The sequence below is a fragment of the Paramormyrops kingsleyae genome, chromosome 4 (assembly GCF_048594095.1).
Source record: "Paramormyrops kingsleyae isolate MSU_618 chromosome 4, PKINGS_0.4, whole genome shotgun sequence".
Lineage (NCBI taxonomy): Eukaryota > Metazoa > Chordata > Actinopteri > Osteoglossiformes > Mormyridae > Paramormyrops > Paramormyrops kingsleyae.
In genome coordinates this window covers 33776133-33800947 of record NC_132800.1, presented here as the reverse complement: position 1 = coordinate 33800947, position 24815 = coordinate 33776133, and the positions used below count along the sequence as shown (strand labels likewise).

The following is a 24815-nucleotide window of genomic DNA, read 5'->3' as shown; positions in this document are numbered from 1 at the left end:
CTTTCTCAGTGAAACTTGTCATTGTCTTTCTGGGACTGATGTCCATATAATCTCTTGCTTTGGAGGTGGTTAGCTGGGCATAATTATTCCAGAGAATCTCCATTGTTAAGAGGTTATCATGGATATGTAATGCACATTTATCGGAGACCTGAGCCCCTCCATTTATCTTGAGTTTTCAGCAACGCCTATCATGGTCAAGCTCAGATTCTGGTATGCTGTGAGCAACAGAGAGGTTAAGGTTCTCCATGCCTGTTCTGATATTTTTCCATCAGAAGCTCAAGCTGCTTTTGCTAAGAAGGAGTCCGTACAGAAGGAGGTGAGAGCCACTCTCTCACAGAAGGCCTCCCTGAGCTGCGAAGTGTCTGACACCCAGACGGAAGTGAAATGGTACAAAGACGGGAAGATGTTGAGCTCCAGTAGGAAGATGCACATGGAGGCTAAAGGCAAGAGCCGGCAGCTGGTTCTGGACAGTGTGGAGAAGACTGACGCTGGAGAATACATGTGTGAAGCTGGAGGAGAGAAACTGGCCTTCAGAATACAGGTGGCAGGTATGGAGCTGGTATCAAGTTTATTCATCTTAGGATTTTGAGTATATGTGCTGGGATTCATTGATTGTGTGAAAGACTTATTTGAAGACTTCAATTAGGGCAACATTATGAAGATGCTGGCTTCCATCTTCAGAATGGAATACTAAGGCAATATAAAATATTTCGAGACTTTGAGTGGGTCTTCTTGCTCTGGAATTTCATTAAGGACGTAATCGGAGGTCAGAATGGAGAGATCGTATTGATGCTCCTCTGGATATAATCTTAGACTCTTTTGGTCTTTTTTGTACGCTTGGGAAGCTGTTAAGACTGAAGAAGGAACTGCTGTTACTTTCATATCAATGTCAAGCCTATATATATTCATCCAGGGTCATTGTGCTTTAACTCCAGTCATGGTTTTGATTCTTCACATAATAATTATGTATATTTGTCTTTCTCAGTGAAACTTGTCATTGTCTTTCTGGGACTGATGTCCATATAATCTCTTGCTTTGGAGGTGGTTAGCTGGGCATAATTATTCCAGAGAATCTCCATTGTTAAGAGGTTATCATGGATATGTAATGCACATTTATCGGAGACCTGAGTCACTCCATTTATCTTGAGTTTTCAGCAACGCCTATCATGGTCAAGCTCAGATTCTGGTATGCTGTGAGCAACAGAGAGGTTAAGGTTCTCCATGCCTGTTCTGATATTTTTCCATCAGAAGCTCAAGCTGCTTTTGCTAAGAAGGAGTCCGTACAGAAGGAGGTGAGAGCCACTCTCTCACAGAAGGCCTCCCTGAGCTGTGAAGTGTCTGACACCCAGACGGAAGTGAAATGGTACAAAGACGGGAAGATGTTGAGCTCCAGTAGGAAGATGCACATGGAGGCTAAAGGCAAGAGCCGGCAGCTGGTTCTGGACAGTGTGGAGAAGACTGACGCTGGAGAATACATGTGTGAAGCTGGAGGAGAGAAACTGGCCTTCAGAATACAGGTGGCAGGTATGGAGGAGCCATCAACCTTATTAACCTTGTTGAAGAATTTTTGTTGTCAAATACTGGAATTTCTTCTTCCAGATTAAAAGGATGTCTTACCATTTGTCATAATACTCGTAGATACATGTGTGCCTGTCTTAGTGAATATGTTGTCATTTGTCTGTGTTTGCTGTCTCTATAGCATATTGTTCTGTCTTCTGCTAGTTGTCTGGAGTTGGTGTGAAGTCTAGTTAATATTAACCTCTATGTGAAGCAGGTCACCATGGATCAAGGGTTTCCAACTCCGGTCCTGGAGAGCTACTATCCAGTAGGTTTTCTGTCCCATTTGGCTTCTGATGACCCACACCTGTTCCTGGTATTTACCTGAGAACAGGTGAGGCTCATCAGAAGCCAGGTATGATAGAAAACCTACTGGATGGTAGCTCCAAAGGACCGGAGTTGGAGACCCCTGCCATGGATATATAATAGAAGTTTTTCTGAGAGTACAGCCCAAATTCACATGTCCAGTTTAGAGCCTTATCTACTGTGGTCCGGTTCAGATTCAGGTTTCCCAGAACAGCAGCTCTGAAGTTTCTTCATGCCCATTCCAACATTTGTTTCCCTCAGAAAAGCAGGCTGCATTCGCCAATAAGGAGTCTGTACAGAAGGAGGTGAGAACCACTCTCTCACAGAAGGCCTCCCTGAGCTGCGAAGTGTCTGACACCCAGACGGAAGTGAAATGGTACAAAGACGGGAAGATGTTGAGCTCCAGTAGGAAGATGCACATGGAGGCTAAAGGCAAGAGCCGGCAGCTGGTTCTGGACAGTGTGGAGAAGACTGACGCTGGAGAATACATGTGTGAAGCTGGAGGAGAGAAACTGGCCTTCAGAATACAGGTGGCAGGTATGAAGCTGGTATCAAGTTTATTCATCTTAGGATTTTGAGTATATGTGCTGGGATTCATTGATTGTGTGAAAGACTTATTTGAAGACTTCAATTAGGGCAACATTATGAAGATGCTGGCTTCCAACTTCAGAATGGAATACTAAGGCAATATAAAATATTTCGAGACTTTGAGTGGGTCTTCTTGCTCTGGAATTTCATTAAGGACGTAATCGGAGGTCAGAATGGAGAGATCGTATTGATGCTCCTCTGGATATAATCTTAGTCTCTTGGTCTTTTTCGTACACTTGGGAAGCTGTTAATAAGACTGAAGAATGAACTGCTGTTACTTTCATATCAATGTCAAGCCTATATATATTCATCCAGGGTCATTGTGCTTTAACTCCAGTCATGGTTTTGATTCTTCACACAATAATTGTGCATATTTGTCTTTCTCAATGAAACTTGCCATTGTCTTTCTGGGACTGGTGTCCATATAATCTCTTGCTTTGGAGGTGGTTAGCTGGACATAATTATTCCCGATAATCTCCATTGTTAAGAGGTTATCATGGATATGTAATGCACATTTATCGGAGACCTGAGCCACTCCATTTATCTTGAGTTTTCAGCAACGCCTATCATGGTCAAGCTCAGATTCTGGTATGCTGTGAGCAACAGAGAAGTTAAGGTTCTCCATGACTGTTCTGATATTTTTCCATCAGAAGCTCAAGCTGCTTTTGCTAACAAGGAGTCCGTACAGAAGGAGGTGAGAGCCACTCTCTCACAGAAGGCCTCCCTGAGCTGCGAAGTGTCTGACACCCAGACGGAAGTGAAATGGTACAAAGACGGGAAGATGTTGAGCTCCAGTAGGAAGATGCACATGGAGGCTAAAGGCAAGAGCCGGCAGCTGGTTCTGGACAGTGTGGAGAAGACTGACGCTGGAGAATACATGTGTGAAGCTGGAGGAGAGAAACTGACCTTCAGAATACAGGTGGCAGGTATGGAGGAGCCATCAACCTTATTAACCTTGTTGAAGAATTTTTGTTGTCAAATACTGGAATTTCTTCTTCCAGATTAAAAGGATGTCTTACCATTTGTCATAATACTTGTAGATACATGTGCCTGTCTTAGTGAATATGTTGTCATTTGTCTGTGTTTGCTGTCTCTATAGCATATTGTTCTGTCTTTTGCTAGTTGTCTGGAGTTGGTGTGAAGTCTAGTTAATATTAACCTCTATGTGAAGCAGGTCACCATGGATCAAGGGTTTCCAACTCCGGTCCTGGAGAGCTACTATCCAGTAGGTTTTCTGTCCCATTTGGCTTCTGATGACCCATACCTGCTCCTGGTATTTACCTGAGAACAGGTGTGGCTCATCAGAAGCCAGGTATGATAGAAAACCTACTGGATGGTAGCTCTCCAGGACCGGAGTTGGAGACCCCTGCCATGGATATATAATAGAAGTTTTTCATAGAGTACAGCCCAAATTCACATGTCCAGTTTAGAGCCTTATCTACTGTGGTCCGGTTCAGATTCTGGTTTCCCAGAACAGCAGCTCTGAAGTTTCTTCATGCCCATTCCAACATTTGTTTCCCTCAGAAAAGCAGGCTGCATTCGCCAATAAGGAGTCTGTACAGAAGGAGGTGAGAACCACTCTCTCACAGAAGGCCTCCCTGAGCTGCGAAGTGTCTGACACCCAGACGGAAGTGAAATGGTACAAAGACGGGAAGATGTTGAGCTCCAGTAGGAAGATGCACATGGAGGCTAAAGGCAAGAGCCGGCAGCTGGTTCTGGACAGTGTGGAGAAGACTGACGCTGGAGAATACATGTGTGAAGCTGGAGGAGAGAAACTGGCCTTCAGAATACAGGTGGCAGGTATGAAGCTGGTTGAGTATATGTGCTGGGATTCATTGATTGTGTGAAAGACTTATTTGAAGACTTCAATTAGGGCAACATTATGAAGATGCTGGCTTCCAACTTCAGAATGGAATACTAAGGCAATATAAAATATTTCGAGACTTTGAGTGGGTCTTCTTGCTCTGGAATTTCATTAAGGACATAATCGGAGGTCAGAATGGAGAGATCGTATTGATGCTCCTCTGGATATAATCGTAGTCTCTTGGTCTTTTTTGTACACTTGGGAAGCTGTTAATAAGACTGAAGAATGAACTGCTGTTACTTTCATATCAATGTCAAGCCTATATATATTCATCCAGGGTCATTGTGCTTTAACTCCAGTCATGGTTTTGATTCTTCACATAATAATTATGTATATTTGTCTTTCTCAGTGAAACTTGTCATTGTATTTCTGGGACTGGTGTCCATATAATCTCTTGCTTTGGAGGTGGTTAGCTGGACATAATTATTCCCGATAATCTCCATTGTTAAGAGGTTATCATGGATATGTAATGCACATTTATCGGAGACCTGAGCCACTCCATTTATCTTGAGTTTTCAGCAACGCCTATCATGGTCAAGCTCAGATTCTGGTATGCTGTGAGCAACAGAGAAGTTAAGGTTCTCCATGACTGTTCTGATATTTTTCCATCAGAAGCTCAAGCTGCTTTTGCTAACAAGGAGTCCGTACAGAAGGAGGTGAGAGCCACTCTCTCACAGAAGGCCTCCCTGAGCTGCGAAGTGTCTGACACCCAGACGGAAGTGAAATGGTACAAAGACGGGAAGATGTTGAGCTCCAGTAGGAAGATGCACATGGAGGCTAAAGGCAAGAGCCGGCAGCTGGTTCTGGACAGTGTGGAGAAGACTGACGCTGGAGAATACATGTGTGAAGCTGGAGGAGAGAAACTGGCCTTCAGAATACAGGTGGCAGGTATGAAGCTGGTTGAGTATATGTGCTGGGATTCATTGATTGTGTGAAAGACTTATTTGAAGACTTCAATTAGGGCAACATTATGAAGATGCTGGCTTCCAACTTCAGAATGGAATACTAAGGCAATATAAAATATTTCGAGACTTTGAGTGGGTCTTCTTGCTCTGGAATTTCATTAAGGACATAATCGGAGGTCAGAATGGAGAGATCGTATTGATGCTCCTCTGGATATAATCGTAGTCTCTTGGTCTTTTTTGTACACTTGGGAAGCTGTTAATAAGACTGAAGAATGAACTGCTGTTACTTTCATATCAATGTCAAGCCTATATATATTCATCCAGGGTCATTGTGCTTTAACTCCAGTCATGGTTTTGATTCTTCACATAATAATTATGTATATTTGTCTTTCTCAGTGAAACTTGTCATTGTATTTCTGGGACTGGTGTCCATATAATCTCTTGCTTTGGAGGTGGTTAGCTGGACATAATTATTCCCGATAATCTCCATTGTTAAGAGGTTATCATGGATATGTAATGCACATTTATCGGAGACCTGAGCCACTCCATTTATCTTGAGTTTTCAGCAACGCCTATCATGGTCAATCTCAGATTCTGGTATGCTGTGAGCAACAGAGAGGTTAAGGTTCTCCATGCCTGTTCTGATATTTTTCCATCAGAAGCTCAAGCTGCTTTTGCTAACAAGGAGTCCGTAAAGAAGGAGGTGAGAGCCACTCTCTCACAGAAGGCCTCCCTGAGCTGCGAAGTGTCTGACACCCAGACGGAAGTGAAATGGTACAAAGACGGGAAGATGTTGAGCTCCAGTAGGAAGATGCACATGGAGGCTAAAGGCAAGAGCCGGCAGCTGGTTCTGGACAGTGTGGAGAAGACTGACGCTGGAGAATACATGTGTGAAGCTGGAGGAGAGAAACTGGCCTTCAAAATACTGGTGGCAGGTATGTAATAGGTATTGACTTCATTCACCTTGTTTGTTAGTTTTTTCTGAGTTTTTAGCTAGTACTCATGAAGTCACAGCAGATTCTTTGATTTTATAGCTGAAAATGAAAACAAATAGAAAACTTTGGGACTCTTGTTGAGAGATTCAGTCTATTTTGACAAAAATGAATGCTTTATTCTTATTTTTGATTTTTGTATGTGAAGTTTGTACATCCTCCCCATGTTGGGCTGGGTTCCTGCAGGTACACCTATTTTCCTCCGCAATCCACCGGCATGCAGTTAGGCTAACTGGTGTCTCTACATTAACTGTAAAGTATTATTTTCTGTTGTTGGTGTATGGAGTGCAACATAAAGCATTTTATGTGGACCTTCATGTCTTTGTTATTCTCTTTCATGAATAGCAACTCTTGCCAAATTCCACAAGAAGGCAGTGATAACGGACACAGTAATGGTACAGGAGAGCGAGAATATCATTCTGACCACAGAGCTGATGTCTGAGAATGTCAGTGTCAGGTGGTTCAGGGATGGTGTGGAACTGAAGGATGGTATCAAGTATGAGATCAAGAAGGACGGCCTTACTCGTACCCTTATTGTGAAGTCCACCGAACTCAAAGACAGCGGAACCTACTCCTGCCAAACAACAGAGGATAAACTGGAGTTCAAGGTTCTGGTTAAAGGTTAGTTTTTCTTTTCTAAACTCTGTCACGTTAAATAGACTAAGCGGACAGGATAAGTCTAGTGGAAATTTAACTACAACAACTCTGCATCATTCATATATGTTATTACTGTGGTGAGAAAACAAAACGAAAGTAAATTAGATGGCTTTTAATGGTAGCAGCAAACTGTTTTGAATAGGACTCTGTATCCAAGAATGCTATATACAAGTAATTCAGGAGAGTATTGCACATAAAATGTTTTGTACTTTTGGGTAAATGTACAGTCTGCAATCTGCACTGTATTGTTGATATTCTGTACACATTGTTTAATGGATCTTAGCACTAATTTATCATACTTTTCTTCTTAATTGATTTTTCCCTGTGGCTTTAGAGCCTCCGTTGAAGTTCGTTGTGCCACTTGAACCGATGGCCGTAGAGCTCGGTGGCACCATGATCATGGCCTGTGAGCTGAATCGGGCCAAAGGTGACGTGGTCTGGCGCCGGAATGGCGTTGAGATTAAACCAAGCAGCAAGAAGCACATGACCACTGACGGCGTGAGGCGGGTTCTGACCGTGACGACTGTTGCCAAAGAAGATGAGGGCGAGTATAGCTGCGAGTCCAAAGACGACAAGACTTCTGCTAAGATGACCACAACAGGTTAGCAGGGCACTAAAACCATTGGACGTTTTTGGCAATAGTCATACTCTACAAGGCATGGATAGCTTGGAATGCTACTTACGCATGAAGTTATGATTTTTACATTGGGGATAAATGGAAATTAATAAACCAAGAAAATTCTAAAGGCACAAGAATTTGTTGATTAAGCTTCTTGACCTGTTGAATTACTCTACTAAATCTTTAAATATTAGTTTATGGTTTTGTATTCTTTTATTCAAAAGTTCAGGTTCAGAAAAATACAAATCCAAACCAAAATGTTGTCCAACCAGTTTGGTTGCTTGAGTATAAAGAGTCATAGTCACAAAGTACTCAGCTGGTTGCTTAGTCTGGATTTGTACTTTCTGAACCTGAACTTTTCATCTCTGCTTTTATTCTGTATTGTTTCATATTATTCATACTGTACTAGCTTACCCAAAAATGCTGCTCTTCTACCGGGAACGATGGCAGAGTTTTCTGGGTGACAGTTATTGTATTAGTTCTAAAAATGTATTACATCTAATACACGATGAAGAAGAATTTTTGTTGTTCTCCAGCACCGAAGCTGGTGCGATTCACAGCCAAGCTGAACAATGTGGCAGCGATGGAAGGCAGAGATGCCACGTTTAAATGTAGCGTGACTCCTGCCGACGTCACCGTGAAGTGGTTCCGCGATGGAATGCCTGTCCTCGCCGGGCCGAAATTCAAGATCACGCATGAGGGGACCAGCCACACCCTGACTGTCACTAACATAAGCAAGGAGGATGCAGGGGAGATAGCAGCAGATGCTGAGGGAAAAGTCTCTAAAGCCAACCTCCAAGTGCAACGTGGGTATTTCTTAGTGTGCCTTTGAGGGGACTGGATAGATAGATAGAAAGAGAAAGAAAGAGAGAGAGAAAGAAAGAAAGAAAGAAAGAAAGAAAGAAAACGAACGAACAAACAAACTATATTAATCCGGGAATAATTAAGGTTCCTCCGGGAAATTCAGTAATTCATTTGTGTGTCCATTTGTCCATCAATTCACTCATCTTTTGTGTATTTTACTTAATCATTCACATTATTTCGCAGTAGTATGAAATACCTATAATCAAAATGGCTTAAAATGTTGGTCATTACTGAAGGCCACTTTAGTGCCCAGGCAGGAGACTAGCATTTGTGATTCCTCTGGGCAGACATCCCGGTGACCTTCAAGAAGAAGTTGGAGAACCTCACCGTGGAGGAGGAGGAGGAAGCCAAGCTGGAGGTAGAGATTAGCAGGCCGTCCCCTGAGGTCAAGTGGATGAAGAATGGTGTGATTCTGCAGCCTGGGCCCAACGTGGAGATCCGTGTCGATGGAAACAAGCAGACCCTCGTCCTGAAGAAGGTCACTCAGGCCGACCGGGGCTACTACTCCTGTGAGACGTTGGATGACAAGACACAGGCTAAGCTCACTGTGGAGAGTAAGTCAGCCTTCCTGTACCCAAGTATCTTCCACAGTCACATGAGTTCCTCAAGTGTATTTCCTTTTGTGTAATTAGGGTTATTCCAAGGAACAGTATTTATAGGGACAATAAGAAAACTACAAATTACAGAAATTTTACATTTTTTAGGAAAAAAGTTCATTTTTATTGATGCAGCTGGATTTTCTTGTGAAATTTTTAATGTCGAGTCTCAAAGGTACCAGTCACCTGGCAACATCTAGGTGACAAGGTCTTGGTCTTCACTGCCATCACCGCCTATGTGAGAATGAGCGTTCCTTCCTCCTGCAGTGAGGAAGATCAAGGTGGTGAAGGGACTGGAGGACCTGAAGGCCAGCGAGAAGGAGACAGTGACGCTGGAGGTGGAGTTAAATCATGCCAACGTGGAGGGTTCGTGGACCAAGGGTGGGATGCGGGTGAAAGCGGGACCCAGCTGCCGCTTCACCATCCTGGGCAAGAAGCACACGCTCACATTGTCCCAGCTCAAGAAGGAGGATGCAGGAATGGTATCTTTCCAGGCCGAGGAGGCCCACACGTCCTGCAGGCTTACTGTCACAGGTATTACCTCAAAGAACCATATGTTATTCACACAAGACTGTTTATTTATCTCCATGAACATCATTAATGTTACTCTGTCGTAATATTACTGTGAAATTCATTCTCAAATATTTATTGTAATATTGGTCTAAATCCTTGGAAGATAATGTATCACATATTTATAGTGTATGCAGGTGTGCCAAAATTTCTAAGATTATCTTTTGCATTGTAACATTGTGTGTTTTGTGTGAAAATGTTTGGGAATGCTTTACATTAACTGAACCCTCATAATGCCATTATAATGCATTCATAGACCATTTAGTGTACCTTCATAATGCATTCATAAAGCATTCATAGAACATATGATACATGCTGTAGCATACACTAATAACAAATGTGATAATAACTAACATTATAATCATATAATCATACAGTACAATGTTTGTTATTAATGTATATTAAAGCTGTTAAGGGATATTAGGATGTTAAGATATACTTACATGATGCTTATTAATGTTCTATGAATGCTTTATGAAGATTGCACTTAATGAAAAGTGTTACCGAATGTTTTAAGAAGGAATGCTAATTAAATGAGTGAGCTTATATTTCAAAAAATGACACACTGATGTCTTGGGTTTCTGCAGAACCTCCGGTAAAAATTACAAAACCACTTCAAGACATCAAGGTTCCCGAGAAGGAGAAGGTTATATTTGAGTGTGAGATCTCCAGAGCCAATGCAGAAGTGAAATGGTTCAAGGTGGGTTAGTGCCACTGGATGGACCTTGTATGCTGTATGAATTCTTTTTAAAATAATCCAGTCATGCTGTGAAACTGCTGGTTAATTTTGCTTTTCATTTGTCGCTTTTATACTTGGACTGGGCAATAATCATGATCATGTAACGGGTGGAAGGAATGGTGACTTGATTTGGTAGATGGGAGATGAGATGGTTTTATACTGGGAGGGGAAATGAAAGCAAAGGACCTTGCAAAAGTATGAAAGGACAGGCACTAAACAGTCCTGCATGTTGGTAGGGTCATTTGCTTGTGGTCCCTAATGGAAAGGTCTCTTAACTTCAGGATGCTGCCGAACTTAAGCCAGGGAAGAAGTTTGGCATCATCTCACAGGGTTGCAAGAGAAGCCTCCAGATACACAAGTGTGCCTACGAGGACCAAGGCTTGTATGTTTGTGACGTGACTGATGACAAAACCGCAGCCAAGCTCACTGTGCACGGTGTGTTATTCGCACAATCATTCTTCCTGCAACATTACCGTCTTAATCTATCCATCTTCTAACTACTTATCTTAGTCAGGGTCTGCAGGGGTCCTGGAGCCTGTCCTAAGACAGCTGGGGTACACCCTGGGTAGGATGCTAGGCCATTGTAAGGCACACACACACACACACACACACACACACTTAGCCTCCAAAGACAGAGCAAAGATGACATGTTAGGGTCAACTGGGATATTATGCAAAAGGTTTTATAACATTATAATTACTGTTTCTGGTAAAACTTGACTTGGGGGGGGGGGGGGCACAAATAATGTTGTAGCGCACTCTTCTTTAATGTATCGATTAACCTTGCAAGCTAAAACCCTGGGTTCCTTTAAATCAGAGCTAGATAAGATTTTATCTGAGCTATTAGTTAAGTTCTCCCCAAGCAAGCTTGATGGGCCGAATGGTCTCCTCTCGTTTGTAAATTTCTTATGTTCTTATGTAACCAGAAACTATGTGTTAGTTACTGTACGTACTGATCCCATGTTCCTTCATCGTTAATCCTAGCAGTTGATGTGTTTCATGAGGTTTGTAGCTGAGTTACTAAGTTACTTGTGCCTCCCACCAGTAAAGTGTTACTCTGCTTTCTTCTCACCCGTCTTAACTAACCCTAACCAATATGGCTTCTTTTCTATTGGCCTCTTGTACTGCAGCCCGAGATATCAAGATAGTGAGGAAACTTGAGGACGCTGAGGTAACGGAAAAGGAGAGTGCAACCTTTATGTGCGAGATCTCCCACGACGAGGTGGATTGTCAGTGGTTCAAAAACGACACCAAGATCAAGGCTGGGGACAATGTCAAGTTGAGACAAGAGGGTGAGCCAGTTGGAGCACTTCAGCAAGCCTGACTTCTGGTTAGGATTTATGAAGCCTTGTACCTTGGATGGAGCATTTAAGTATAACTTGATCTTAAAATTTAACTTTGTGCCTTCAAATTTATCCTGTGAAGGAGTATTGCAATAATATTAGCTTTGTTTCATTTTTATATTGCCACAGGTCAAACCTATGTGTTGTTATTCAAGTCTGTGAGTCCGGAGGATGTAGGTGAGATTAAATTCACAGCAGAAAAAGCTTGCTCAACAGCAAAACTGAAAGTTAAAGGTGAGCAAAGTTTTCTTGAGTTTATCCCTTAACGATAGACAACATTTTATTGCAGTAGTCTTATGAATTTTGAATATTAAAAAATCTTTTGATTTTCGGAAGCTTTAAATTCCACTGTGTTTGTGTTGTATGCTTATAATGGTATATGGTCAATGATCAAAGTATCAATGTTCCTGAGTGAGTCTATGGAAGGCTTTGATCTGTAGTTGTTTTTCTGGAAATAGTAGTTGTTGTTGACCCTGTAGTTATTTTTCTGGTGAGCATGTCAGACCATTAACAGTATGAACCTGGAGCTCATAGTATCTAGTGAAGTGGAAGCTCTTAGAAATCCTTCTGCATCAAGGAGCATAGGAGAATGGTTCCGCATCACTGGAGCAACAAAACGGTGAGAACACAGGAAGAGAGATTATAAAACAAAATCACTAGGTGCAGCAGGAGGAGAAGATGGATCAAAACACTGAACCCTGAGATGCTCTGAGATACCACTGAGGTTCTGAGACTCAGCTATAGCTCTATGAAGTGGAACTCTACTGTGGAGCCCTGCCATTATGTCCAGTCTAATATTCTGTTCAACGAAGACAAGAATAGGCAAACATGACCTGGGGCTTTTGGGAAATTCTAGCTTGCCAAGAAGCAATGAACAACAAACGCAGGGAAATAAATGATTTCAATGGAGTAGATGTGAAGTTAGCCTTTCAGAATTTGCCTGTGCAATTATGTATTTTCTGTGGATCTTCTTGGGGAGATAAGTCAATGACACGAGGAATTCATTGGAATGACCGGAATATATTACAATGGATCAAGGAAAGAATCTCAGTTCTTTGAAGAATTCCTATAGCGTTTGGAAATTAGAAGCTTTGCTGCATTCATTGTACCAGCTGTGTGAACTGACTCGTTCATGCAATTTCCTGCCATTGCAGAGCTGCCCGTAAAGTTTGTGAAGAAACTCAAGGATAAGATTGCCATGTACAAACATCGCGCCCACTTGGAATGTCACGTCTCTCGAGTTAATGCCGAGGTTACGTGGTACAAGAACAAGGTGGAGATCCAGCCTGGTAGGAAGTATGAGATCGTCAGCGAGAACGTCTACCGGAAGCTCACCATTAACGACGTGGACTCTGAGGACGAGGACACTTACATCTGCGATGCGGTTGATGATAATACGTCTTGCAAGCTGTTAGTAGAAGGTAATGAGTAGCGGTAATGAGTAGCGGTATTGAGATGGGTCTGTAATTCAGAGCATACAAGCAAAAAACCTTGGAAATATCTGCCAATATAATTCTACTGTGCAATCCTGCAAAGAAAATCAGGACTTCTCTTTCATAGCGACATAAATGTAAATGCAGTTAATCAATATGATTTTGCATTTTTGTTCAGATAACTTGAAACAACTGAATCATTATAAAAATAATCCAATTAAATTTAAACCAATTAAATGAAGCCACCTGCAGTTAAGCCACCTGGTGGCCTTTGCGTGTAATTGAAATGGTGATTAAACGCTAAGGTTTGTCGCTGGTTTCTACCCACGCCCGGTCCTCCCAGAGCAAGCGATCAGCATCGTGCGGGAGCTGAGCGCGGTCGAGGTGACAGAGCCTGGGCCGGCGCGCTTTGAGGTTGAGATCAGCGTGGATGCAGTTAAGGCGCCCAAGTGGCTGCTGAGCGGAGAGCCGCTGAAGGCGGGCAGCGACGTGCAGATCGAGCAGGATGGAAGAATCCACCGGCTTACCTTCAGGAAGACTAGACCTACAATGTCGGGACCTGTGCAGTTCACAGCAGGAAAGAGCAAATCAGTGGCTCAGCTTACTGTGAAAGGTAAGCGTGGCAGTACTTTGTCATCATGGAGGGTCGTTGTGTTTGGATCTGTCATGTTTGCAGTTGGATTCTCTGGTAGGAGGCTTTCTGGCTAATAAGACAATGGACATTCCTGATGAAGGAAGTAAATGCATTTGAAGAGCAATGCCAATGGATTTTATTCAGATAGCAGGTAGAAGTTATTGGAGATGGGCATCAGATGGAAACTGTTGGACTCAAGCCTTTGGTCTTTCACAGCAAAACAGATAATTCAGTTCAGGTTTATTTGTATAGCGCATTTTCACAACGTTACGTTGTCTCAACGTGCTTAACATTATCCCTGCCCAAAGCTCCCAGTGAGCAAGCCAGAGGTGACAGTGGCAAGGAAAAACTCTTGGATTGAAACCTTGGGTGGATCCAGACTCAGAGGGGGAGCCCATCCTCCAGGGGCCGGCAGAGGAAGTCAAATGAGCAAAATGATGAAATCCTAATTTTTGGCTAAAAATGAAAATAACTGAATAATCTCAAAACAACATTCACTTTCAACTTTCAACCTTTTCTGCAAGACATTTTCATGCAGGTTGCACTGAATTGTGGTTTTGGAAACTTTGTACCCATGCAGTATTGTTGCAGTTTCTTAATGAATTTTATTTTGAAGCGTGCTTCGGGAATGGTGTGTGTGGTTCAGTGCCTTAACACACTAATGCCTGTGGTCAGGAGGTCACCAGTATTTGGGTCCCTGAACAAAGCCAGTAACCTTTAGTTGCTCTGCTTCAGGGACTGTTGGCCCTACTTTCAATTGTACTTCAAGTTTGATAAAACCATCTGATAAATTGTAACTATTAAGATGATACAGGCAACAAATACTTATTAGAGAAAAAAACATTCATTGATGCATAACTGCATATTTATTGTGCTTTCTTGATTAGAGCGCCCCCTGGAGGTTGCACAGCCCATGAAAAATGCCACAGCCAAGGAGAAAGAGTCTGTCACCCTTAGCTGCAAGTTCTCCGCCACAGCCAAGGAAGTCTGCTGGTATAAAGGCCAGACTCTCCTGGAGACTTCTAAGAAGTACAGGATGAGGCAAGACGCAGCCCGTGTGGAACTCATCATCATGGACCTGGTGGGTGGAGACTCTGGAGAATACCGCTGCCAGGCTGGGTCAGCAGAGACCAAGGCAACCCTCACAGTGGAAGGTCAGAAGTCTGAAACCCAGAGTAGCTGGTGTTTTTCCATATTGTCAATCGCTATTTTGTCTCAGTAGAAGTTAAAAAAGTAAAAATAACTTAAATATCTCAGGTTCCCCCATTGTGGATTCCCCCATTGTGGAGTTCCATTTTCTCCTTGTTATGGTTCACTTAAAACTGTTAGTGTATCTACAAATTATAGCCTTTCCCCTGTAACCACAGAGAGGAAAGTGAGGATCACCAAGCACCTGCAAGATGTCCAGGTGGATGAAGATGGTGATGCTACCTTCACCTGTGAGTTGAACTATGCCGACGAGGAGTTGCAGTGGCTGCTCAGCGACAGGGTGCTCTGCTCCAATGACGTCAACGAAATCCAACACGTGGGAAAAGCACACACCCTTACCTTGAGGCACCTGGCACCAGAAGATGGGGGCACCATCACCATAAAGGTCAGGGAGATCAAAGAATCTGCCTCCCTCAAGGTCAAAGGTGAGAATCAGCAATGATGGATCCAGCTGCTGGTCCTTTACTAATGACGCCATAGTTTGGAATAAAGTAGCACACTTGAGACTTGAGTAATAAGTGGTTCTATTGGGACATGTAAGTTCTGTTAAAAGCCAAGTTGTTTGGGTCATCTTAAGGGCCACGGGGAAAATATATTGCTTCCCTATTTGGGATCCTACAGTTTTGCTGCAGTGGTGCCAATACATAAACTGATTGAAGAATGTTGGCAACTCCTTGAGGATTTACTATATGATGCCCTCAATATTATTCATTCCCCCAGAGAAGCGTGCAGTGTTCCTCAAGTCCCTGGATGACGTGATGGGGGAGGAGCAGGGCACGATTACTCTGGAATGTGAGGCCTCAAAGCCACGAGTCTCCCCCGTCTGGAGAAAGGATGGTGTAGTCCTGGCTGCAAGTGACAAGTATGAGCTCTTGCATGCAGGAAAGTCTTTGGGTCTTAAAATTCATGACCTCACACAGGAAGACGCAGGGGAGTACACCTGTGACCTTGGCACAGACCTGGCCAAGTCGAAGGTCACGGTACAGGGTACGTATTTGGTAACCTGAGTAGAGGAAGCACAAAAACGAGAAGTATTCGGTAAATCCCAGAATTTCTCCCTGGGATCAATTAAGTTAATCTTATCTTAAAAACCTTTAAAAATTGATTGGAATGCATATTTCAGACATTGCAATGAACTGTCTATGTTGATTGTTCCTCTGATGATCTTGTTGAAGGCCACTAATTTTTCTCCTTGGCTTACCTGCAGACTTGACCATCGGCATCACCAAACGACTGAAATCAGTGGAGGTCAAGGAGGGTGAGAACTGTAGCTTTGAGTGTATCTTATCGCGGGAAAGTACTGACCAATGCTCCTGGACAGTGAATGGAAAACCCGTGACTCACGGCGGTCACTACCAAATCTCTAGTAAGGGCCGCAAGTACACATTGACCATCAAGGGAGTGACTGCGGCTGAAGCAGGGGATGTCGTCTTCACCATCAAAGGCCTCAGTTCCTCAACTACATTATCTGTGAAGGGTGAGTTGTCTCAATTCCGCTCTTCTTCTTGACGTAGTTGGTGCCATGTCTGAGTTTCTCACTTTTCTCCCACAGGGAAAGCCATTGTTGTGACCAGACAGCTACAGAACCTCTGTGTTGCTCCGGGTGAGGATGTTGAGCTTAGCTGTGAGACCACCCAGCCAGGTGTCAGCATCAAATGGTCCAAGGATGGTAAGGCTATACGGAAGGGACAGAAGTATGACATCACCCAGATGGAAGCCGTTGCAAAACTGGTGATTCGTGGAGCCACATCTAAGGATTCTGGGGAGTATACATGCGAGATCGATGGTGCCACTACAACAGCTAAGCTGGAAGTCAAAGGCAAGATAGAGGGTCTCCATAACGCTGCAATTCTATGTATGCTGAAAGCGTACAGTACTCATATTTTCTGGGTTTGTGTGGGGAAGCTTTTACCCAATGCCCTTGTCATCATTTTCATCTGTCAGGAGGGGTCAAATTTACTCTCTTTAAATCCCACCTCTAGAGAGGGAACATATCTTTACAAGGGAGCTGCAGGACATCCAGGCTGAGGAGAAGGGCACAGCAACACTGGAGTGTGAAACCAAATGGCCTGCAAGCAAGGTGACCTGGCGGAAGGGAATGACAGAACTGAAGGCGGGCGGCAGGTACGAGATGAGGCAGCTGGGGAACGTCCTCGCCCTCAACATCCGGGGACTGGAGAAGAGCGACTGTGACACCTACTGCTGTGACGTGGGCTCTGCTCAGACCCGGGCGCGATTAGTGGTGCAAGGTAAGACCTGAGTGGTCCACGGTTTAGTCGGCACTAGGCGCTGAGTTAAAGGTCAGAAGTTAGTACTCTGATTGGTATCTGGACCTTGGGATATGGTGCCTGGTTTGAAATCCAAGATGACTTGAAGCTGTGGAATGTTCAAGAAATATCCCTGCTAACAATTTTTCATTCTAGGACTATTTATCAAATGCTACAATTAAAGTATGGAAACATTCAATGTTACAATAAGAACGTTGTCTGCCAACTTTGAGAAAAGCGTCATATAACGTTAGCTAGACTTCTGGGAATGTCTGGCCTTTTAACTGTTGCTCATGTTTTGCTTACTGCAGTATAAATTACCAGTGGATTCATTATTGTTGGTTTTATGCATGTCTGTTGTGGTGTTTCTTCAAAAAAAGGGCTGTATGACAGATCAGGTTTATGTGCATTTGAAGCTGTTTTTGAATCAGTTGCATAGCTGTGTTCAGCTGTTATGTTAAATATATATATTTTTATCTACACACAGTCATCTTGTTTGCTCAGTTCTTGTTTAGAAGATTCTGCAATTCTGGCATTGCTGTTTTCTCTTGTTTCATGTTTTATCTTCAGCTGGTTGGTATGGTATGATGACCCTTGTCTGGTATTGTGTTGGTTGTTTGCATGCTATCGTCTTATAGTGGTGGTCTCAGTTCAGACTTCAGCTGGATGCTTGGAAGGGAGAAATTTCTGCGATTCCCCTACCTTTCTCTTGTAATATCTGCAGTTTGTCATGCATGTTGCTCTTTTGTTGAATTCCTTGAATTCCTTTTGGTTTTGATTGTTTTGACATGGATAGTATTCTTCTAAAAATGAGAGAAATCCAGTCCATTGAATCTTGTCAGGTCATCGGTATGCATTTCAATGTTTATGTTGCATCCAGGTCAGAAAGTGCAAATCACAGAGGAACCGGCAGATGTTGAGTGTTTCGAGGGGGATGTGGCCGCATTTACGTGTCGCATTAGCCCTGGTGATTACGTCGCCGTGCAGTGGTACCTTGACAAAACTCCCCTGCACAACAATGACCTCAATGAAATCCAAGCTTTTCCTGGTGGGTACCATACCCTTAATGTCAAGAAGCTGGCACAAAAAGACTCGGGGACCATCTCTGTAGTGGCGGGGGATAAGACTGCATATGCCTCATTGAAGGTCAAAGGTAACCATGCCTTTCATCGCCTAGCATTCCAATGCTTTGTTGTCTTGACCCCATCATCATGAAAGTTCTGCCAGGAAGCTTTCAGTTTCTGCTCTCTTTGATTCTTTTTTGCACTGGAATTAATACCTTCTCGACCTTCTTGCACCCAGTGGATAGTCGAAGAGCGCCACACCATTCTGTAGCGTCATAAGACACTGCTCTGTCTTTGTTTCATCCTTGGTGTCCATATTTTGCAGCTCTAAATGCTCCGTCGCATCTGCTTTTGTGTTGAAATTTTTGTATTATTCATATCACAATTATTTAAAATCTGCTCCTCTTTGCCTGATTATAAGCACAGTTATTTCGGCTGATTTAAACAGTAACAGAGTGTAATAGAGACTGCACATTCTGTTTTAGAACTGGTTTACCTATTAAACAAAACTGGGAGACTGGGAGGTTTTCTGAGAAGCAGTGGAGTGACATGAACGTTACCTAGAATTACAAAGAAGAGCCTTGTCTGGTTTGTGTTTTTTAGAGAGGTCCACAGTGATTCTTAAAGGACTGGAGGACTATGAGGCCACGGAGGGTGAGGACTTGGTGCTGTCATGCTTGATCTCTAAGAGTTGTGACGTCCAGTGGTACAAGGATGGATGCTTGATCCTGGACTCCAGCAAGTGGGCTGTGAGTCGCTCTGACAAGGAGGCCATGCTGACGGTTAGGAAGCTGGAGGAGATGGACACAGGGGTTTATGAGTGTGAGGCAGGGCTGGCCACCACCAAAGCCCTGGTGACAGTGAAGGGTAAGGGAAGACTTTCTTTCAAAACCACATCATGGAGCTCAGTCACCTCACTCTTTCGTATATTTGTTTTCTTCTCTCCTCTTACACTGCAATCCCCTTTTCTGTCTGCCGGAATGATGCTCTTCTCTTCTTTTTATAACCCAGCAATTTTTAGCTGCTATACTTCCAACGGAATTGGTACTCTGGAGCAACCCACTCCTCAGGGACCCCCAGACAGTGCACATTTTTGCTCCCTCCCAGCTCCCAACACCCCTGTACCAGGTATTTGCCGTTCGTGATTGGCTGGGAGCTGGAAGGGAACGAATAAGAGGGCTGTCTGGGGGTCCCAGAGGACTGGTTGAGAAACACCACTCAAGCACACTACACAATTTATGCATCCCTGCAATATATACAGTACTTTTGGATACTGTTTTGGACTGATGGATATGTTAATACTTCTGTGAAAATCATAACATGTATGTGGGAAGGATACCCTGAGAGTGACGCTGAGAATATTAGAAACTTAGGAAAGGGGAAATGCCTGAATTGTTAACCACAAGAAGGCTTAGACCTCCAACTGAAGAATGTAGGTCTCCTGTTTGTCCATGGCCTGGTTTCAGGATCTGCTGGGCTGCATCCAAATCAGCCATCTTTTGTAGGAGAGAACGCCAAATCATCTTTTTTGTTACCTACAGATATTTTACTTCCGTGTCGCTTTATTGCTTGCCATTAGTTCATTATTTTCTTAAATATTAATCACAAAGTAGAATGATTAGGGTTTCAATGAATTGTCCATGAAAGATTAACTCCTCAGCATGTCGTATCACTTAATCTGTTAACTACGTGTTATATAAAATGTCTGTCTCTGTCTGATACCCAACTAGTTTTGACTAATGAAATAGTATAAGTACTATAATATTATGTATAAGATAGATATATAGATATAGATATAGATATATATAAAAATGGACAGATCATGTGTGCCTCACAGCTCTGGAGACCAGGGTTCGAGTCTCTGCCCTGGCTCCATGTGTGTGGAGTTCAGCCTGTCCTGGGTTGTTCCCTGCCTTGTGCTTCTTGTCATGGGCGCGGGCGGCTCGGGCGCGGGAGCGAGGCATCGGGCACAAAAAGGGGTGGACGACCCACTGGCGGCTCCAGGAACAGAAGGGGTTTAGTAAATAAAACAGAAAACACTACAAACACAGTGAAACCAAAAGGACCACGAGGGTCAAACACTTAAGGGGATAAATAAAGACTAAATAACAAAAACTGGGCAGGTAAGCAAAATACACACATCACACAAACTTCTCTATACAACTCAACCACAATCAATACAAACCAACAACAACACAATGAACCACTGAAGAACTAAACAGAAGCAGAAACTAAAATACTAAAGGGGTAACGAGACTAACACAGGACAGGTGAGGCTAGTTAACAAAGACCAGGGAAACGGGGCACAGGTGAAACTAATAAACTCAAAGGAGCAACACAGGGAAACTAAGAACTAACCAAGGACACAGGGAAACAGAAACCAACACTAGGGAATTAAACAGGTAAAGACACAAGCAGGGGCACAAGGAACAAAACCAAAACCAACTACAAAATCAGACACAAGAACTAAAGAAACTCAAATGAAACACTAGGGAGCCAAATACAAAAACAGAGGAGGTGGGATTCATACACAGGACAGAAGGGTACACAGACAACCACATGCTCAACACATTGAGCCACATGACCAGACAGGCAACTGGGGAGAACAAAGACTAACATGAAGGACGGGATGACCAGCGACACCTGCTGGTCAAACGGCGAAGGGACACGGAAGGACCACAGCAGGGGCTGACCCTGACACTTCTGGGATAGACTCCGGGGCACCGTGACCCTGAATAGGACAAGCGGGTATAGAAAATCTTTGGAAATAAGAGGATATCCTTCACAAGAAGTGTCATGGGGATAGTTTTGGTTTTAGGGTTTGAAAATCAAGATTTTTGAGAGACAATTCCCAGACACCATCCATGAAGCAGCTGTGCTTTTCACCATCACCTTTGGGAAATGTTGCTGTGTTCGATTTTGCACAGTAAAACGGTGCTTATTGATTTTAGCTGCGGCTGCCGACTTTAAGGAAAGGCTGAAGAACGTGGAGGCCAAGGAAGGCGAGAGCGTCACCCTGCGCTGCGAGCTCTCTAAACCTGGAGCCCCCGTTGAGTGGAGGAAGGGTGGAGTGGTGCTGAAGTCGGGAGACAAGTTCCTGATGAAGCAGAAGGACTGCTCCGTTGAGCTGAAGATCAGTGATGTTAAGCCTGAAGACAGTGGGGAATACTGCTGCCAATGTGGGGACAAGCGGACCACGGCTAACGTCCAGGTCAATGGTAGGATGTCACCACTGTGTCCGTCACACTATTTTTGTTTCTCCTGGGTGAAGAATGTAATGTTTTTCTGTGAACTTGGTAGACTTGTTCACGTGATTGACTAACCAAAAAATGGACTATGAGTGCAGAGCAGGACTAAGCAACCCTGATTCTAGAATGCCGGTATCCGATGACTGACTATCTACCTGAGATCAGGTTCCTCACAGTCCAGGTAGGATGGAAAACCTGCTGGATATCGGCACTCTGGGATCAGGGTTGCCTACCCCTGATATTGAGCGTGTCTGGCTGTGTACATTGTCTTGTTTTTTGTTAGTTTCGTCATCAGTGTATAACTCCTTCTAACTGGTTATTAACTCTAACTGGTTATCTAACTGGTTATTAACTCTGTTAATTACAACTTTGAGCAAGAGCATTGGTTTTTTTTGTAATTGATAGAGGTTTTGCGTCCATTTTTTCATTGTCATTTTTACTGACGTCTGAAACATCTCCAGCGCTTCCCGTAACGTTTAAAGAGCAACTGAAGGATCAGAGTGCCAACGAGGGCACCAGCGTTACATTGCGGTGTGAGCTCTCCAGACCTGGGTCTACAGTGGAGTGGAGGAAGGGCAAAGATGTGCTCAAGTCTGGAGACAAGTTTCATATGAAGCTCAGAGAGGCCTGTGCTGAGCTGAAGATCACTGACCTGGCACATGTGGATGCAGGAGACTACAGCTGCGTATGTGGAAGCCAAGTGACTTCGGCACACCTCAAAGTCAACGGTAGGAGGAATCCTTGGTTTTACAGAGCGACTGGAAACTATCGGCACTTTAATAAACGTTTGTTCAGTGAATAGATCACTAGAAAATACAGATGGAAAAAATATTATTTAAAGTTTGCTGTCGATATGCTGGTATGGTTGCCTGATTGAAGAATTAACGAGAGTGATATTTTGATATAAGGAACAAAAATAGGTCAACATAATTCTCCAAGGTGGAATTATGGATAAGGAGGCAGCGGCCCCTGGTGGAATTGCAGAGAATGATCAAAGGCACATTTTGTGCTGGTTTTGATTCTTTATCTTTTCCTATGTTGACCTCATGACCCCAGTTCTTGAGCTTTTTAGTTGCTCTTTACTGACTCTGCTGTAAACTTGGAGATGCCACATTCTCTCTGCCTACTTCTGCTTTGGAATCGTTGTTTTCATTTCTGTGGATCTAGTTCATTGTTCATTCACATCTGCAATGCTTGTTATATTTCACACTTCATGGAACCCCAGAACTTCCCATCACCTTCAAACGTGAGCTGAAGGACCAGGAGGCCGGTGAGGGCAGCAGCGTTACCCTGCGCTGTGAGATCTCTAAATCCGGAGCCCCGGTGGAGTGGAGAAAGGGATTAGAGCCACTAAGGTCTGGAGGAAAAATCCACTTAGAGCAGAAGGACACCTGTGCTGAGCTGAAGATCAGTGACCTGACACCTGAAGATGCAGGAAGCTACAGCTGCCACGCTGGGGACAGACACAGCATGTGTGAGGTCAAAGTCAACGGTAGGAAAAAGGACTCGCACTGTATGCCTCATTTTTTACCACTTGTTGTTCGTCTCGTTCCTTCTTCTTGCACTTCTGTTTGTTCGGCGTCATCTTAGTCACACGGCTGTTATCCTTTCACATCGTTCTTCTGCTTATGATGTCTCAAGAAGTGCGATATGACTGAAGATATTAATATCAGGGGTGGCTTGGCGACGTCACGGTTAGCGCTGTTGCCTCACAGCTCAGGGATCGGGGTCTGAGTCTCCACCATGGCTCCATGTGTGACGAGTTTGCATGTTCAGCCAGTGTCATCGAGGGGTTTCCTCAGGCTACTCCAGTCCCCCCCACCCCACAATCCAGAAACATGCTGAGGTTAATTGGAGTGACCAAATTGCCCACAGGTGTGAATGGTGTGTGACTGAGCCCTGCGATGGGTTGGTGCCCCATCCTGGGTTGTTCCCTGCCTTGCGCCTGTAAGCTCTGGATCCAACCCTGAATAGGACAAGTGGCTACAGAAGATGGATGGATGGATGGATGGATATTAAGATCAAGTTTGGTGTATCTCTAAGCTTCCTAATTGAACAATTTCCTTTTGCTTTATTCCAAAAAAAATCATTGGATTCATAGTACTTGTTGCATTTAAATGAAATGGTGATATTCTTCTGGTTGAGTTATAGGGAGACGTGTGACTGTCCTTTAGAAGACTCTGTTATTCTTGCTGCACAAATTTGGCTTTTCTCCCAAACTTGGGAGCCTAATTTTAAATCTGGTTTGTTAGCTCTTCCCATCACCTTCAAACGTGAGCTGAAGGACCAGGAGGCCGGTGAGGGCAGCAGCGTTACCCTGCGCTGTGAGATCTCTAAAGCCGGAACCCCGGTGGAGTGGAGGAAAGGATCAGAGCCACTAAGGTCTGGAGGAAAAATCCACATAGAGCAGAAGGACACCTGTGCTGAGCTGAAGATCAGTGACCTGACACCTGAAGATGCAGGAAGCTACAGCTGCCGCGCTGGGGACAAACACAGCACGTGTGAAGTCAAAGTCAACGGTAGGACAGTCACCTGGGATTTACATTTCCTGATGTCTGGAGTTGATGATCCCGCCTCGTCACCTCATGCCTCATATCGTCCCATATTCAGTGAGCTTTATGGAGACGGGTTCCCGATGTGGGAGAGATTTCATCATTCTGCGGGTTTTATTACAGATTCTGAGTTATCCTTTGTGTTGCATTATAAATAATTTATGAATAATTATATTTTGTTATATTTTCCTCCTGTGCATAGCAAATATTTTTCTCTTGGTTATGTCTGACTGCAGTTCATGATATGCATTTCTTGTAGGTTGTGTTGCCCAGGAAGGAGAACTGTAGCTGTAATATAACTGGGAGCCTAAGTTAAATCTGATTGCTTTTATGATATCTTCATCTTTGAGACTCCAGTTTGCCTCCCAAGCACCTTCTAAGGGGATGTCATTCAATGTTCAATCACCACGGAAACAAACTTAGGAATTTTATAACTTAAAAAGGCTATTTTCTACATAGCAGCTGTTAACCATTTCTTATTTACGTGCAAAAGAAAAGTCTGGAATTGAAAACCTGCCTTATATTCCTTTGGGCTTCCAGCTCTTCCAGTTATCTTTAAACGTGAGCTTCAGGACCAGGAGGCAGAAGAAGGCGGCAGTGTCAGCCTGCACTGTGAGATCTCCAAACCTGGAGCTCCGGTGGAGTGGAGGAAGGGTGGTTTGGTGTTGCAACCCAGTGACAAGTATGAAATAAAGCAAATTGGAGCCACGGTGGAACTTGTGGTCCACCATCTGAAGATGGACGACATGGGTGACTACGTCTGTGACGTAGGGGAGAAAACCAGCGTGGCTTCAGTCAAAGTCAACGGT

General features: G+C 43.7%; 1 protein-coding gene across 25 annotated transcripts in view; it reads left to right on the top strand.

Annotated features, from left to right (window-relative positions):
* Positions 1-24815, top strand: part of obscnb (obscurin, cytoskeletal calmodulin and titin-interacting RhoGEF b) — a 91580-nt gene that overhangs the window by 16771 nt on the left and 49994 nt on the right. For 15 of the 25 annotated variants that reach the window (XM_072711187.1, XM_072711184.1, XM_072711183.1 and 12 more), the window contains 31 exons: positions 273-548; positions 1249-1524; positions 2125-2400; positions 3102-3377; positions 3976-4251; positions 4928-5203; positions 5880-6155; positions 6558-6833; positions 7204-7470; positions 8025-8294; positions 8640-8906; positions 9216-9482; positions 10106-10218; positions 10539-10692; positions 11387-11548; positions 11729-11833; positions 12754-13020; positions 13376-13645; positions 14554-14820; positions 15034-15300; positions 15596-15862; positions 16083-16352; positions 16428-16694; positions 16858-17124; positions 18023-18295; positions 18810-19073; positions 21158-21424; positions 21916-22182; positions 22680-22946; positions 23707-23973; positions 24547-24813. In XM_072711187.1, the coding sequence (XP_072567288.1) occupies positions 273-548; positions 1249-1524; positions 2125-2400; positions 3102-3377; positions 3976-4251; positions 4928-5203; positions 5880-6155; positions 6558-6833; positions 7204-7470; positions 8025-8294; positions 8640-8906; positions 9216-9482; positions 10106-10218; positions 10539-10692; positions 11387-11548; positions 11729-11833; positions 12754-13020; positions 13376-13645; positions 14554-14820; positions 15034-15300; positions 15596-15862; positions 16083-16352; positions 16428-16694; positions 16858-17124; positions 18023-18295; positions 18810-19073; positions 21158-21424; positions 21916-22182; positions 22680-22946; positions 23707-23973; positions 24547-24813 (7827 nt within the window). The remainder of the gene's footprint in view (positions 1-272; positions 549-1248; positions 1525-2124; positions 2401-3101; positions 3378-3975; positions 4252-4927; positions 5204-5879; positions 6156-6557; positions 6834-7203; positions 7471-8024; positions 8295-8639; positions 8907-9215; positions 9483-10105; positions 10219-10538; positions 10693-11386; positions 11549-11728; positions 11834-12753; positions 13021-13375; positions 13646-14553; positions 14821-15033; positions 15301-15595; positions 15863-16082; positions 16353-16427; positions 16695-16857; positions 17125-18022; positions 18296-18809; positions 19074-21157; positions 21425-21915; positions 22183-22679; positions 22947-23706; positions 23974-24546; positions 24814-24815) is intronic. The other 10 variants (XM_072711193.1, XM_072711192.1, XM_072711191.1 and 7 more) reach the window with 10 other exon arrangements.